At 59.3% G+C, this 16,753-nt stretch overlaps 1 protein-coding gene across 5 annotated transcripts in view; it reads left to right on the plus strand.

Moving 5' to 3' along the window:
- Positions 1-753: 753 nt before the first annotated feature.
- The window catches only part of AHNAK (AHNAK nucleoprotein), a 78,870-nt gene continuing 62,870 nt past the window's right edge, over positions 754-16,753 (plus strand). For 2 of the 5 annotated variants that reach the window (XM_021685473.1, XM_021685474.1), the window contains exons 1-4: positions 754-913; positions 11,450-11,548; positions 11,813-11,969; positions 12,409-12,596. In XM_021685473.1, the coding sequence (XP_021541148.1) occupies positions 11,813-11,969; positions 12,409-12,596 (345 nt within the window). In that variant the 5' untranslated portion in view covers positions 754-913; positions 11,450-11,548. Of the gene's footprint in view, positions 914-10,505; positions 10,528-10,742; positions 10,758-11,449; positions 11,549-11,812; positions 11,970-12,408; positions 12,597-13,508; positions 15,474-16,753 lie in introns of those variants that run through there. The other 3 variants (XM_044919723.1, XM_044919724.1, XM_044919725.1) reach the window with 3 other exon arrangements.

Raw genomic sequence — 16,753 nt, forward strand, 5'->3', positions numbered from 1 at the left:
GCTGGAGCTCCCGCTTCCCTCCGGAGTCCTCAGAGGAAGGTGGGCCTCCGGCTCTGCTCCGCCAAGGGCTGCCAGCCTGACTCCCGTGTCGCTGCAGCGGCGGGAGCTGCACCGTGGTGCGTGGGGCACTGGTGACTCCACGTGGGCACCCTAACTCCAGGGGTGGGGCCAGCGTCTACAGACCGGTTTTGTGGGGGGAGGGATTGGGGGGCCCTCCGAAAGGGGGGAGGCGAGAAATGGGCGCGGCTGCAGGAAGCTTGGGAACCAAGTGAGGAGCCTGGGGCCTGGGATTTGAAGTGTAGATGCCTGGGTTGAGAGAAAACTTAAAGGTCCGCGATAGGCGGGAGGTCGCGGCCCCAGCACCCAAGCCCCCCAGCGGCTTTCTGAACTTCTTGGTCCTTCTTGCAAAATGAGCTGATTCGCAGTTCCAGCTGGGAGGATGAGCCTCAGGGAGCTTCGGGGAGTTTCTTGTCGGGGAGACCACACACTGAAAACGTTGGGGGGTAGATCCAGGCGCGGGCCAGGGCAGGGGGCACTGGAGGGGGGCGGGGGAAGGCAGCCCCTCGGACGTGCGGCGCCCCCTCGTCCCCGCGACCCCCAGTGCCCAACCCCCCCAGCAGCCCGCTCCCGGGTCCGTGTCGGGTCGGCCCGCTCGCCAGTCCCAGCCCCGCTCCGGCCCCGCCCGGCCCCGCCCTCTCCCCACTGCTCGGGGCAGACCCGCCCGCCCGAGCCGGAGTTACAAGAGCCGCCTCCGCGCGCGGGGGCCCGGCCACTCGGAGCAGCTCCGCCGCGGGGACTGCACCGCCGCCCTGCCGGACCCGCCCCGACCGGGGCTCGCCGCCTGCAGCAGCCGCAGCACCGCGACCTGGGGCCCCGCGCGGGCTATGGCTGTGCCCGGGGGCTGAGCGCGCAGGTAGGGGCACCGGGCGCACCGGGGCGCCGCGGGAGCAGGACTCCGAGAACCGGTGAGGGGAGGGGGTGCTGCAGGGCTTGGGCGAGGCGCTTGGGCCGGGCGCACTGCGAGGATTCAAACAGCGTGGAGCAAGCTGGGCAGCCCGGGGCCGCGCGGGGAGGCGACGCGTCGCGCCCTGGGAGCCAAACTGTGCCTCCGGAGTTGGGGCGCAAGTTGGGCAAAGTTGGAAAATCGTTCCGAAGCGTGTTTTGCTCCAGTCCTTATTTCTCTCGAGGGCTGACTGTTGGTTCTGTTGCGCGGCAGGGCGCCCCGTTCCTGGCCTGGGGGCCCCTGTGGGTCCCTGTCCCATCCCCTCCTTCTCCTTGGGGCGGTGGCTCAAGCGCTCTGCTCCCGCTCCTATTCCGTGTTTACTGGAGAAGTTTCCGAGGTCGCCGCCGCTGCCCCTCGGCCCCTCCCGGAGCCCCCCCCCACCCCCGCGCCCCCTCCGCTGTCCCTCCCCGCTCCCCACACCTCCGCCTCTAACTGTGCGTCCGGAGTCCTCCCGGCCCCACCCAGTTCAGTACCACCAGCCTCTCCCTTTCTCAGCCCCCCTCCTGCTGCCCCGCCCTAGTCTGGCCCCTCCGCGTTCCCCGCTTCAGAAGTCTCCCTTCTTCCTCCAAGGCCGCGCTGCCTGAAGTTTGCAGCGCGCCTCGGGGCGGGACGGGTGGGAGTGGGGGTGGGGGGCGTAATTAGGGAGATTCCAGCGCGGGGGGTGGGCGGGGAGGGGGGGTACTGTGCGGCGGCCCGGCCCTCGGCACCGCCCCTTCCCTTTCGGGGGCGGTGCGCTCTCCCCCACCCCACTCCCAAACCCGTCCGGGCGGGATGGCCCCCGCCCCAGCGCCTGGCACGGCGCCAGCAGCCTGAGGAATGTGGTGGTTGGAGCCGCTGACTAATTCAAACCAGAACTCCGGGAGGAGTGGTGAGGGGCAAAGGGGAGGGGGAGGAAGGGGCTGTGTGTGGGACGTGGGGGCAGGAGGCGGCTCCGCTGTAGGAGGAGGGCTTAGCTGCCGTCTCGGGAACCCTCCGCTCCAGCCGCGCGCTCCAGGAGACAGGGTTGGGGGAACGAGGTCCTGCCCTGGAGTTGGAAAGGCAGAGTGCTTAGGGTGTGTTCGGAGCGCAGTGTTATGTAAGGCTTTCCCATGCGGGGAGCGGGAGTGCAGCGTGGGAGGGCCTGGCCCTCCCCTGGCTGGCCTGGGCGCCCCCTGCAGTGCCCGGGCCCGGGATGTGGGGGGCGCAGCCCCGGGCGGTGCTGGCCGCGAGGGACACGTGGGGTCTGAGCAGGCCTGGCTGTGCCCCCTTGCGTGGGAGGGGAGCCGAGCGGGCAGACGGGGCAACTCACAGCTCTAGCTGCCCACCACTCCCACCAGGTGGGGGACGGCCCTGGCGCCTTTGCACAATGTGGCCACAGAGAATTGTGTGCGTGGTGTGTGCTCTCGCCTTTCACTGGGTGTGGCTGCAGAGAGGTGGTGGCCCCAGGGAGCCCGCGGTGTGCTGCTGACAGCCCTGCTCTGTGCAGTGGGTTTATGGAAAGGCAGAGTGGAACCATCCCCTGTAGTGGGGTCCTTAGAGAATGACCTGGAGTTTGGGAGAAAAAAGGTCTCGGATATTTACCTCTGTGTCCCCAGCACGGCGCTGGGCTCCCAATAATTGCTTTTGAAATAGTTTCCTCAGTTAGAATCCAGCCTCCGAAGGCAGGGATCCCCTGCCTTTCCTTGCACAGTCCAGCATTGGTGGGGACTGGATTGGTGTTAGGGGACCTAGTGATAGGTGGAGGCTGGGGGGGGGGGGGGGGAAGGGGGGGGAGAGGAAGGGATTGAAGGTGCTTTGGAAGGCATTTCCAGGCCTCTGTACCTATGCTGCGTCTAAAGTAGGGGGCAGGGCAGATTCTGCTTTCTTTTCCCTCTCTTCCTCTGCCCTGCCAGGAGGGAAATCCCTGGGGCAGGGTGTGGCACTCACTTCCTTTCCCAAGCGGAATGGGGAGGTTTCCTTCTCCTTGACCCAAAGGGATGATGGGTTGGGCCAGCACATGGTAGGTAGAGTGTGCAGAATGGGGAGTAAAAGGGCGCCCCAGGCTTGGGGGTACCTCCTTGCTCCGAGCTGTGAGCTGCCGTATGAAGGAGGTGGGGTGGGGCAGGGAGGGAGAAGACCTGGGACCATGAGAGCTGGGCTAGCATAGGACACAGGGTCTGCAAGCTTCAAAATGGGGCTTGGAGGGTGTCTAAGCCCCTCTCTAAAGCCTTTTCCTGAAGAGACTATAGGCAGGAACATTGGTCATCGAGCAAGGACACATAGGGCGCCACATAAGTCAGGCGGGGCTTCGTGCTGGTGACAGGGAGGCCCTTAGCAGTGATTCAGGGGTCCTGGTTTGGGCAGCCCCTTGAAGAGCTAACCCCACAGAGCTGGGGACTTGTACCAGCCAGACTTGGTTCAGGGTGGTGAGGCTACAGTCCAGGGCCCAGGGTGCACCTGAGAGAGGAAACCACGGAAGACTGGTGGAGGGAGAAGGCTAGCAGCGGACAAGGGCAGGGAATGGGCTGGGGGTCTCCGGGGTCACCTGAGTCCCAGGGAGTCCCTGGGTGGAGCTGCCCCAGGCATTGCCAGACTAGATTCTTTGGCTTAACTTGGAATTAGCTGGCTGGCGCTGGTGGAGCACACTGCCCAGAGCCTGAGGAGCTGGTTTGAGAGGTTGGGGCAAAGCTGTGGGGGTGGAGGGGTGTGTGGGGCTCTGGGGTGTGGCCACCACCTTCCTCAGAACTTGGGAACCGCCTGGGGACAGACAGAGGCATACCAGGAGAGCTAGTCCTGCTCTTTTTTTTTTTTTTTTTAAAGATTTTATTTATTTATTTGAGAGAGAGAGAACGAGAGACAGAGAGCAGGAGAGGGAGGAAGGTCAGAGGGAGGAGAAGCAGACTCCCCGCCAAGCAGGGAGCCCGATGCGGGACTCGATCCCGGGACTCCAGGATCATGACCTGAGCCGAAGGCAGACGCTTAACCATCTGAGCCACCCAGGCGCCCCTAGTCCTGCTCTTGATGGGAACTCTCCCACTGCTGGCGCTTCCCCCCCCCCCCCCCCCCACCACTCCCCAACGCCCCCAAGTTTCTCTCCCTGGAGCTGGGCTGACCCTCTGCCTGTGCCTGAGGACAGGAAGGGAGGTGGCTGCTGGAGAAGGTCTAGAATGTGCTGGTTTCAATCAGGTGGTGGCGGCGGCCGATGTCTAGGGCCTTCTGCTTTCTCTTCGGCCCCCACGGGCTTCATCCAGGCTCGCCGGGAGCTGGCATAGCCCTGGTCCCTGACCATCCCGCTGGGCTCCCGGGCCTTCCTGGGCAAGCTCAGTATCTTCCGTGCGTGGTGGCCGGGGCTGGGGGGTGGGGGCCTGCGTGGGTGGGCCACAGTGGGGCTCAGCAGGAATGTGTGTGTGTGCAGGAGTTCTGACAGAGCCCCTCAGGTCCCCCCAGGAGGAGGCCTGGGCTGTTGTAGCTGCGGGTCTTGCTTGTGTCCAGGCGGCGCCGTTTCACGGTGGCCTTGCGTCCCTGTGACCACTGGTGTCATAGCGGTGAGGTGTGTGTTATTCCCTGTGGGAGGATGTTCTTCTGGCTGAGCATGGTGGTCCTGGATGTGACACTCTGCTTGCATCTGGGGCTTACAGGGCAGGAGACAGAAGTGGGACTCTGCCCTGGCAGTGGAGGTTTCACAGGGGCTGCAGGTAAGAACTAGAGTCAGTTTCTGCATCCTGGACGGCTTCCGGGCCCACAGGCCCTCGGGAGGGTGAGAATGGCTCTGGAAATGAAGTCCCGGCTGAGTGAGGCGCTGCATACGGCTGGTCAGGGAGGGGCATCCTGCCCTGTCCCTGGGGGCCAGAGCGGAGGTTCTAGGGGAAGGGGAAGTGCCTGGAGCTGATCCCGGCTTCGAGTCCCAGCTGGGCTGGGGGGCGGCTCTTTGGCGGCTGAGCCTCGGGGCCTGGCCCTGCGCCCCTGCACTAGCGGGGCCTGACCGCTGGGCGGGGAGCTTGCCTGTTGCTTGGGGAGATTCTGCACCCCCTGGCAGCTCCCGGGCTGTCACCTTACCCCCCGGGGTGAGACGGAGCATTCCTCTTCACTGCCCCTGCCCCGTGGAGGGTGCCACCCTCAGAGCTGGTGTCTTAGTCCCCGTGGTCCTGGGTAAAGGCTCTCTCTTCCCGGGCTATGCGGCCAGAGGCAGGGACTTGGGGCTGGATAACGGGCTGCTGCCCCCATCCCCTGTGGCAGGGAGGAGGCGAGTCCCTCTCGGTCATGGGAGGAAGAGGGAATCTCCCTCCCTGCTGGAAGTGAGGACTTGGAGCTCGCTGGGGGGTAGGAGGAAGCTGTGCGCAGAGGGCCAGGGGAGAGAGGTGGAGAAAGGTCTAAGGGAGGGACCCAGCAGGCCCGTGGGGTAGGAGCGAGTGGGGCTCCCCTGGACGTTGAGGTGGGGGGGCCCTGCTGGGGCTGACCAGGAGGAGAGGGCTGGAGTGACCCAGCTGGAGGAACTTCCTGCTGGTGGGAGCTGTGGGCTGGGCCAGTGGCCCAGGTAGCCAGGGAACAAGGAGATAGGGGCACACAGGTAGAGGGAGACACAGACTCCGGGCACCGGGTTGGCAGGTAGAGGTGCCTTCCATAATGGGCAGGGCCTGGGGCTGCCTGGACAGGTGTCTGTTGGGAGCTGGGGAAGGCGGGGCTGTGGGCCTGCTCAGGGCTGGGAAGAGTGGGGAACGGGGCTGATGAGCATGTCTGTGTGCACGCGGAGTGTGCGCGTCCTTGTGTGTCTTTCTGGGAATGTCTCTCCAGTGCCCAGATCGCCTGTGTCTTGCAGCATGTTAGTCGTATTCTCCCTGATAATCCCACCCTCCCCCCAACACACAACAGGCCCCCTTGGGCTGCACCCCCCAGGATGAACGGAGTGTAAACGTTCTCGATGCCGGCTTAGACTCTTGAGATTATCGTGCTCTTCTCCCCCAGTTAGAATAGGGCATGCTGTTTTCCAGACAGAGCTCTGGCAGCCGCCTCTATGGAGGTCCGTTTGGAGGCCTGGGCCCCGGAAGCCATGCCTGCCCCGTGTGGGATGAGCGTCAACCCTGTTGTGGTTGTTCCCGTTTCCCAGTGAGCAGAAGTAGCTGCCTTGCCCTCCTGGTGCTTTTCTCTGGAGTGGGTCTCGTGTCCCCCAAGCCCCAGAGGGGACGACTCTCTTGGCCTTCACCTGCTGGGGCCCCAGAGAGTGTACAGGTGAGCTGGGGGTCTGTGTGGCTCAGGATTTCTGACTCCTGGGGACATGGCCTCAACGAGCCCCTCAGATCCTGGCTCCCGGGATGCCTGGGACTCTGCCCGTCCGGGTCTGCTGTCCCCAAGCTGTTGGCCAGGAAGTGGCTGGTGTGTGGGCACAGGACGCTGTGGGCCCTGGCCCTCCATCCTGCGGCTTGTGGCGCTTGAAAGGCGTCAGGCTCTCTGGGCGAGTCTCCTGCGCTCCCTGGGTCTCTGGGTCCCCTAGGGGAATCTCAGCCCCTCTCGCTGAGGCCTCCCCCCGCACCACGTCTCCCTCTAGGTGAGCATGGAGGCCCCTTCATCTTCCCATGGGTGTCTCTCTGGCCCTCCTCCAGTGCAGGTCTCTCTTCTGTGTATCTCCCTTGTGCATCTTTCTCTGTGGTTTCTCATCCTGTGTGTATTTATTTGCGCCTTCATTCCTCCACCGAGGTAAAAGCTGTTTGCTTTGGAGCCACAGAGTCCTGGAAGCCCGGGCTTACATCTCAAACCCTCGCTCATACTTGGGCAAGTCATCTTACCTCTGGAGGCCTGCTGCTGCATCTCTAAAATAAGGACATTAATTATTAATCACGGAGGGTTGTCTGGGATCGAATGAGCCCCCAGGCCTGGAAGTACAGCACACCACAGGAGCTCGGCAAAATTCTCTTTTTCTCAATCTGTTGGGGGTTTTCTCTCAACGTAGAGCTTTCTCTTCCTCTTTGCTATCTGGTGTTTATGAGAGTGGATTGCTCCTCTGGGTGTGTCTCCCTTTTCTTTGAATATCCTAGCTGCTCATCCTGTTTTAAGTGTTCGGGACTTCCCCTCTGGTGGAGGTCTCTACCTGGTGTGAGTCATTTCATTCTTCCTGGGCTTGGGAGGTGCTTCTCCCTGGCTTGTGTGTATGGTGGGTCTGATCCCTCCCGTACCTGCCATTGCGCTGGGTCCAAGTCCCACTGCTGTTGGTGCCGTCTCCGCAGTGGGTGGGAGCGCTTCTCTCTCCCTTGGAGCCTCACCTCCCGTGTCCGTCCCGTGCTGGGCATGTGATCACACTTGTGTCCCTCTGGTATGTAGCTTCAGGTTTGGCGCACGGAGGCATGGGGGCCCACGGGCATGTCTCTCGGGCACTGGGCCTCTATCAGTTCCTGTCATCTTGACCCTGACGCTGGCTGCGAGGCTGTTTTTGGCTGCAGCAGTGGTTAGGCTGGGCCCCCTCCCTGGCTGACTTCATACTTGCTCTTGGGGGACGAAGGGGCTCTGTTCCCTAAGGGCAGGGTGGGAAAGATGCTCCTCTGGACGCCACCCCTGGCGGAGACCCTCTGCCCTGGGCAAGGAGTCTGCTTCCCGGATCTGCCCGCATGTCAAACCCCTCCCCCCGCCCCCGCCCCCTGGTCTGCACATTCCTCTTTGAAGGCTTTTAAAAAATTTTTATTTATTTATTTGAGAGAGAGAGTGTTCGGGAGCAGGGGGCGGGGCAGAGGGAGAGGGAGAAGCAGACTTCCCGCTGAGCAAGGAGCCCAACGGGGGGCTCGATCCCAGGACTCTGGAATCATGACCTGAGCCGAAGGCAGATGCTTAACCGACTGAACCACCCAGGCGCCCCCTCTTTGCAGTTTTGAATTGTTGGCACAGCTTTGTTCTTCTCTCGCTGCTTCTGGCCTGAGTTATGGTGTCCCCACAGTCTCAGCCTCACAGGTGGAGTGGACATACCATCTCGCTCTTTCTCGGCCCTCTAAGCAGCCCTCTGCCTAGAGGGTCCCCACTCCAGCCCCTCCCATCATAAAGGACACTGTGAGCCAGGGTCAGGTGGACCTCGGGGTGGGGAGGCGGCAGACCAGGGTTCTGGGACCCCGACACTCTCCTGTCCTCACCTCTCTGGGCCTTGCCTTCCCCATCTGTAAATACCGCACAGTGCAGTCCCGCAGGGCTTTCTGCAGTGGTGGAAATGTTCTGCATCTGCCCTGTCTAATATGGTAGCCCTTATGTGATTGTTGAGCTCTTGAAATGTGGCTATTGCAAGCAATAAACTAACAATTCAATTTAACTTAATTTAAATTAGTATACATTTAAATAGCCACATATAGCTACCATGTTGACAGCATGGCTATAAGGTGTCCTCTAGCTCCAAAGACTTATGACACTTGGACCGAATGTGCAGAATTCCCCGGAGTTCCAAAGACCCTCCTTTGGGTCGCCACAGGGCAGGACCCTCAGGCCCCGGGGAAGTCTGGCGTCACCTGACTTACGTAGGAGAAGAAGGGCCCATCTGGCCTTGGTACAGGCTCCAAAGATGTAGGAGAGACTGAGCGCCGGGACTCAGATGCAGTAAACAGACCCTTCCCACCGTGGTCTCGAATCCCCCAGTAGCACCCCCATGTGCTGCCACCTCAGTGGCCCAGAGCAGAGGAGACGGGAGGGGAGTTGCTCCTGGCTGCGCTAGAAGGAGAGCCCTGGGCTGGGGCAGGAGGGTGGTTGGCAGCCCCTCCCGTCCAGGAATCCAGGGGGGTGCCCTGCCGGGCCAACCTGCAGCCCCCGGTCCCACGGCTCCTGTTCTCACGGGCTGTGGACCCTTCACCGCTCACGATGGCTCTCTCCCCTCCTTCTGAGCTGCTTGGCTTGAGGCACGTAGCAAGTCCCTCCTGAGCCTCCGAGCTGTGCTTTTGGGGACTCCTGGCCTGGGGCTCCATCCTGAGGGAAGGTGATTGCCCCTCTGGCCCCGGGGCTCTGGCCAACGAAGCACTTTGTCGATGGGTTTTTAGGCGTGACCCTTTGCATGTCTGGAGCTGTTGCAGCCTCAGTGACTCATTGGGGAAGGAGGGAGGGTGGGGCCGAGCTGTGGGCGAGGGTGAGCTGGCTCGCCGTCTCCGCCCCTCGCTAGTTGCTGGCTCTGCTGGGCAGAGAAAAGGGGGGCCTGCTCAAGGAGGAAGAGTGGGGTGCCAGGCTGGTTGGTGGCTTCAGAGAGCTGAGAAGCCCTCAGGCTGGAAGCCTTTTCCTTCCCTGCCCTGCCTGGCTCCCCGTCCGCAGGGCTGGACGCTGGGGAAAGGCGCCTTAAAGTCGCAGCTGTGCTGTTCGTGGGGGTCAGCGTGACTTCCCGTAGGGGCTGCTTGTCAGGAGGGGAGGAGGTGATTCCTTAGCTCACAGCTGTGCCGATGGGCCGCTCACCGTCAGTGGCTCTGCCCGCCTCCTAGGCAGCACCCGTGTCCTAAATACTGCATGCATGAGTTCAGCGCGTGGAGGACTGGGGACCTAGGTGCTGTCTTTCGCCAGAGCTGCTAAGCACCCGTGAATTTCCGAGGGACACAATCCTGTCCCCAGAGGCAAACTCTAACGCCTTCAAGAGAACTGGCAAATAATAGGTTCTCTTTGCCCCGTTCTCTCCTTCTACATTTCATTCCCCCCCAGGAGGCTCCCCAACCTTCTAGAACATTCTGAGGCTAAATGAGTCACGCCCAGAGCACCTTGCTCATAATTTATATCCGGGACAGGAACTTCAGTCTTTAAAATCTCCCCATCTGGCGCATGGAGCGCATTTAGTAAATGCTGGGAGGACACGCAAGTGAAGTTCGGTGACAATCTGAAGCTGCGAGCGGGCGCAGGGCTGGGCTGGGCTGTGTCTGTCCCTTGCTGGTTTTCTTTGCTGTGTCTGCAACGGTGTTGGACATGCAGGAGGCCATCAGTATGCAGTATTTATTGATCAGTTTACTAATTTCTGAATGTAAACAGCTTCAGGGTGGGGCTTTGGGTGAGGCTCTGCCTGATTTTTAGCATCCCCCACACGGTTTCACAGACCTGCTTCTGGATGACTCGGCCCCTGCCATTCTGCGTGGGTGGCTGTAGGCCAGGGCTGTGTTCAGAGTCCTGCCTCGTGTCTTCCCAGGGCACCTCTGCAGCTGACAGCTCATCCTGTGGCCAGAGGGCATCTTTGCTCCCGAGTGCCGGCACCTATGGGGGCCTGGCCCAGCGCCCTGCGTGGGCAGCCAGATGGGCCCTGACTCCCCGTGTCCCGGAGGCAGCTCAGCTGCATTCAAGCATCTGGGGCGTGGGCTGGCCCCCGGAGGGGGGGGAGCTTGGGGCTTCTTTGGTTCAGCCCGCTGCACCTGGAGCTCCCAGCTGGTGAGAGTCCCCCTGGTCCTAAGGACCGGGTTGGATCAGGTGACTCAGAGTCACGGTTTCTCAGCAGGGGAGGGAGGGCACCACCATTCTTGCTTTCAGGTCTGCCAGGCAGTCGCCTTCAGTGCTGGAGACACAGAGAAGTGGAGTCTCACGCCGGTTAAAGCTGCAGACCTGATGTGCTGTAGGGGAGAGAGTTGCAGACTCAGAGCCCAAGGGTAGTGGCACGCTCACGGTGGACCTCAGCTCTCAGTCTCCATCTGTAAAATGGGGACAGCAACGTCTCCTTCCTGGAGCTGTTATAAAGAGCCTAAAGAGAATGGGTGTTTTGTGAGGCTCGTGTGCGCCTGAGCTTTTCCACACACGCTCATGCGCTCTCTCCTTCCGTCCTCAGGGAGATCCTGTGTCAGCTCCGTTTTCACAGAGGAGGAGATGGATGTTCAGAGAAGTTGAGTGACTTGGCCAGGGACATGCACACAGATGGGAGGATGCAGAGCTAGGGTTTATTTATTTATTTATTTATTTAAAGATTTTATTTATTTGACAGAGAGACACAGCAAGAGAGGGAACACAAGCAGGGGGAGTGGGAGAGGGAGAAGCAGGCTTCCTGCCGAGCAGAGAGCCCGATGTGGGGCTCTATCCCAGAACCTTGGGATCATGACCTGAGCCGAAGGCAGACGCTTAACGACTGAGCCACCCAGGTGTGCCCCAGGGTTTATTTATTTTTATTTTTTAAAGATTTTATTTATTTATTTGAGAGAGAGAGTGAGAGAGAGAGCTCGTGAGCAGAGGCAGAGGGAGAAGCAGGCTCCCCGCTGAGCTGGGAGCCCGATGCAGGACTCTATCCCAGGACCCCGGGATCATGACCCGAGCTGAAGGCAGCCGCTTAACTGACTGAGCCACCCAGGGGCCCCAGAGCCAGGGTTGATGCCAGGGTTTATATCTGGGTCTGGCTCCCCTAAGCCCCCTTTCCGCGATCCCAGGTTGGACAGTCATGTATGAATGGAACTGAAGTAGGGGAGGGTTGGGGTTTCGGTGTGGCCCCGAGAACGGAACAGGAACAAGCCAGCCGTCTTTTGCGGTCGGGGTTTTGAGCAAGCCGCCTGTTGAGCGTGAGCATCTTTGTCCACTTTTCCCCAGGCTGTGTGACCGAGATTCCCGACGAGAGAGACTGAGAAGAGAGGAAGGAGGGGCGGGCTCCTGGCAAGGCATCCGCTCCTGAACTGAGTCCTGCAAAAGGTCCGTGGGAGAGAGGGTGTGACGGAGGTGAGGGGCGGCCGGGGGGGGGGGCCCAGGGTGGGTGGCATCGGGAGGCAGGGTCCTGGGTGGAAGGGATGAGCCAGTGTCCACTTTCCATGGGGACCATTTCCACAGCAGAAGCAGGCATCTGAGACACGCTGCACTCCCTGCGAGTTCACAGCACCAGAGATCCTTGGCTTTCTCGTCTCCTCATGCCCTCGAGCCCCCACTGTCCTGAGCCCCCGTTTCCTTACCTCACCCCAGATGGAGAAGGAAGAGGACACGACCCGGGAGCTGCTGCTGCCCAACTGGCAGGGCAGCGGCTCCCACGGGCTGACCATCGCCCAGAGGGACGACGGCGTCTTTGTGCAGGAGGTGATGCAGAACTCCCCTGCGGCCCGCACTGGGGTGGTCAGAGAGGGTGAGTCACCTCAGAGTGCGGGCTGGGTGCCGGGCTGGGCTGGCTGAGGGCGGCGGAGGGAAGGCCACAGGGGCCGTGGAGGGGCCAGTCCTGGTGACATCAGGATGGTCGGTACCCAAGTCCTGCCCTCCCCTCCCCTGCCCACTCTGTGTCCCTCGATCCACACAGTCCTCGGGGAAAGCGGTTATATAGGGGGGTGGAGACATCGTCCTTAGTGCCCACTTCACTACCCACAAGCTCTGCCGCTTCGGGCGCATCGGTGGGCCTCCCTAAGCCTTACTTTCCTCATCTGTGCAACGGGTATTACCGCACCTGCCCTGTAGGGTGGTCATGACACGCATTGAATGCAAGTCAGTTCGAGGGTCCAGCATGTGGTGGTTGTGTGCTGTTTTCCCAAGACCCCGTGGGTCTCACCTGCTTCTTGCTCCGCCCTGCTCAGGGGACCAGATTGTGGGTGCCACCATCTACTTTGACAACCTGCAGTCAGGCGAGGTGACCCAGCTGCTGAACACCATGGGGCACCACACCGTGGGCCTGAAGCTGCATCGCAAGGGGGACCGCTCCCCTGAGCCTGGCCAGACGTGGGCCCACGAAGTCTTCAGCTCCCGAAGCTCCGAGGTGGTTCTGGTGAGTGCCTGACTGGCCTGTCTGTGCCCTGAGCTCCCCGTAGCCACACTGACCTGCTGGCCACTTCCTGAGCCTTGTGTCTGCCTCCTGGGCCTCTCTGTAGCTCCTTCTCCTGCTTTCTCCCCTGTGCACTCTGTTAAGTCAGACCGTGTGTTCCTGTTTGTGTGTGGCGTGTGGCTGATGTTGCCCCTGAAAGTCTTCCATCAGTCTCTCCAGAGTGCCGCAGCGTAGGGACCCACTCACGCTGTCTGGCCCTAGATGCCAGGAGGAAGCTCAGCTGCTTGGCAAGGAATCTTCAGACTAGTCTCACAGGTGCCCTGCTCTGCCTCCCAGACACCGTTTTTATCCTTCCAGAGGCCTGGACTCATCTGTGAGTCAGAGGCTGGGCAGCAAATTGCCTGGGGGACGTTTCTTTGCTCCTTCTGATGGCTTGTTTATTTAACAAATAATGGGTCCTCAAAGTGAAAGTGTTAACCCAAGCACGGCAGAGTCTCAACAAATGCTTTCCGAGGGCTCCCCATTAAACAAGCCAGTGAGTTGAGAATTGAGAGCCCAAGGGTCAAATCCACGCAGAGCTGGGAGGCATCCCTGGGACTTGACAGGACGAGTGGAATCTAGAATTGATTGTAAATCCTTCTTCCAGACCACGCAAGGCAGGAGTCAACCCCACATCTCTCCCCCATGGCTTTTGCTTCCCAGAGTTTCCCCAAATAATTTGTTTTCCTCCTGTGATGTGGCTGTCAGCCCCTTTCTTCCCCGCTCCGTGGTCCGCCCCAGGAGGCTCCGTGGGCCTCCGTTCTGGTCCCAGCTGCTTTGGGAAACAGGCAACCATGCTGGCAGCTGGGCTGTGGCCGGGCGTCTGTGGCTCAGGCAGACCCTGCTACAGCCTCGGCCGGCCGTGTCTTTCTGCAGAGCGGGGATGATGAAGACTACCAGCGCATCTACACCACGAAGATCAAGCCTCGGCTGAGGTCAGAGGATGGACTAGAAGGGGATCCTGGGGAGACCCAGAGCCGCACCATCACGGTGACTAGAAGGGTCACGGCCTACACTGTCGATGTGACAGGCCGCGAAGGAGCCAGGGAGATCGATATCAGCAGCCCAGAGTTCAAGATCAAGATTCCACGGCACGAACTGACGGAAATCTCCACTGTGGATGTGGACACCCACTCTGGCCAGACAGTGATCAGACTGCCCTCGGGCCCGGGGGCAGTGTCTCCTACCACAGGCTCAGTTGCGGACATCCGAGCGGGGTCCGTTTCCGCTTCAGGACCAGAGCTCCAAGGTGCTGGCCACTCGAAGCTCCAGGTCACCGTGCCTGGGATAAAGGTGGGGAGCCCAGGTGTCAATGTCAGTGCAAAAGGCTTGAACTTGGGTGGCAAAAGAGGGGTCCAAGTTCCAGGAGTGGACATTTCGTCTTCTCTTGGGGGTGGGGCAGTGGAGGTGCAGGACCCGTCTCTGGAGAGTGGCAATAATGGGAAAATTAAAATTCCCACTATGAAGGTGCCAAAATTCAGTGTCTCAACAGCACCTGAGGGCCAGGCACCAGTGGCAGGGTTGAGCATTTCTGTACCTGAATTCTCTGTGGAGCACAAGGGTGGCAAGCCAGGCCTGACCATTGGCGGGAACATCCAGACCCCTCAGCTAGAAGTCAGTGCTCCTTCTGCCAATATTGAGGGGTACCAGGGGAAGCTGAAGGGCCCCCAGATCACTGGGCCATCCCTTGAGAGTAACCTAGGCCTGAAAGGTGCCAAGCCACAGGGGAGCATAGGGGTGGACATCTCAGGGCCCCAAATCGAGGGCACTCTCAGCGGCTCCAATGTGGAAGTTCAAGCCCCTGACATTGATATTCATGGTCCTGGGGGCAAACTGAATATGCCCAAGGTGAAAGTTCCCAAATTCTCTGCATCAGGTTCTAAGGGAGGGGGAGCTGCCATTGATGTGGCACTGCCCACAGGTGAAGTGACTCTTCCTGGGATGTCTGGGGACGTCAGCCTGCCTGAAGTTGCTGCTGGGGGGCTGGAAGGGCAGGTGAAGGGTACGAAAGTCAAGACTCCTGAAACGAGCATACAGAAACCTAAAATCTCCATGCAGGATGTGGATCTGAGCCTTGGATCCCCTAAACTGAAGGGAGATATTAAGGTTTCAGTGCCTGGGGTGCAAGGTGATGTTAAAGGCCCTCAAGTGGCAGTTAAGGGCTCCAAAGTGGACATAGAGACACCTAGCCTTGAGGGGACCCTGACGGGACCCACGCTTAGTAGTCCTTCTGGGAAAACAGGAACGTGCAGGATCTCTATGACAGATGTAGATCTCAATGTGGCTGCACCTAAAGTGAAAGGGGGTGTAGATGTCACACTCCCCAAAGTAGAAGGGAAAGCCAAAGTCCCTGAAGTGGATGTCAAAGACCCCAAAGTGGATGTCAGTGCCCCAGGTGTGGAAGTTCATGGCCCAGAATGGAACCTGAAAATGCCCAAGTTTAGCCCTCCAGGAGTTGAAGGGGAAGGCCCAGATGTAGATGTGAAACTACCCAAAGATGTCAGTATTTTGGGGCCCAAGGTCAATGTGGAGGCCCCAAATGTCAACATAGGGGGTCTGGGAGGCAAACTTAAAGGCCCTGATATTAAGCTGCCTGAAGTGAGTGTCAAGACACCAAAGATCTCCATACCTGATGTCGATTTGCATGTTAAAGGCACAAAGGTAAAAGGAGAATATGATGTAACAGCCCCAAAACTTGAAGGGGAACTGAAAGGCCCCAAAGTGGACCTTGATGCCCCAGATGTGGATGTTCAGGGCCCAGACTGGCATCTGAAGATGCCCAAGATGAAAATGCCCAAAATCAGTGTGCCAGGGCTCAAAGCAGAGGGCCCAGAAGTGGATGTGAACCTGCCCAAGGCTGATGTGGACATTTCTGGGCACAAGGTAGATGTTAGTGCTCCAGATGTGAGTATTGAGGGACCAGAAGGGAAATTGAAAGGACCTAAGTTTAAGATACCTGAGATGAATATCAAAGCCCCAAAGATCTCCATGCCAGATGTGGACTTACATTTGAAAGGCCCTAAAGTAAAAGGAGAATACGATGTCACAGTGCCAAAAGTGGAAGGTGATATTAAAGTTCCTGATGTTGAACTTAAAAGTGCCAAAGTGGATATCGATGTTCCAGATGTTGATGTTCACGGCCCAGACTGGCACCTGAAGATGCCCAAAATGAAAATGCCCAAGTTCAGCATGCCAGGCTTCAAAGCAGAGGGCCCAGAAGTGGATGTGAACCTGCCCAAGACTGACGTTGACATCTCGGGACCCACGGTGGACGTTGAAGTTCCAGATGTGAACATCGAAGGACCTGAAGGAAAGCTGAAGGGTCCCAAGTTTAAGATGCCTGAGATGAATATCAAGGCCCCTAAGATCTCTATGCCTGATGTGGATTTGCATATGAAAGGTCCCAAGGTAAAGGGAGAATATGATGTTACAGTGCCAAAGATGGAAGGGGAACTCAAAGGGCCAAAAGTAGATGTCAGTGCCCCAGATGTTGAAGTTCATGGTCCTGAATGGAACCTAAAGATGCCCAAGATGAAAATGCCCAAATTTACCATGCCCAGCCTCAAAGGGGAGGGCCCAGAAGTGGATGTGAGCCTGCCCAAGGCTGATGTGGACATTTCTGCACCCAAGGTAGATATTAGTGCTCCAGATTTGAGCCTTGAAGGACCAGAAGGAAAGTTGAAAGGCCCCAAGTTTAAGATGCCTGAGATGCACTTCAAGGCTCCTAAGATGACTCTGCCAGATGTTGACTTGGATCTTAAAGGACCCAAAATGAAAGGCAATCTAGATATGTCAGTACCAAAAATAGAAGGTGAGATGAAAGTTCCAGATGTGGACATCAAAGGACCCAAGGTAGACATTAAAGCACCAGATGTGGAAGTCCAAGGTGCAGACTGGAGCCTAAAAATGCCCAAGATGAAAATGCCTAAGTTCAGCATGCCCGGCTTGAAAGGTGAGGGCCCAGATGTGGATGTGAACCTGCCCAAGGCTGACGTTGACATCTCTGGACCCAAAGTTGACATTGAAGCCCCAGATGTGAGCCTTGAAGGTCCAGAAGGGAAGCTGAAGGGCCCCAAGTTTAAGATGCCTGAGATGCACTTCAAGACCCCCAAGATCTCCAT

Source organism: Neomonachus schauinslandi, chromosome 11 (genome assembly GCF_002201575.2).
Source record: "Neomonachus schauinslandi chromosome 11, ASM220157v2, whole genome shotgun sequence".
Classification (NCBI taxonomy): domain Eukaryota; kingdom Metazoa; phylum Chordata; class Mammalia; order Carnivora; family Phocidae; genus Neomonachus; species Neomonachus schauinslandi.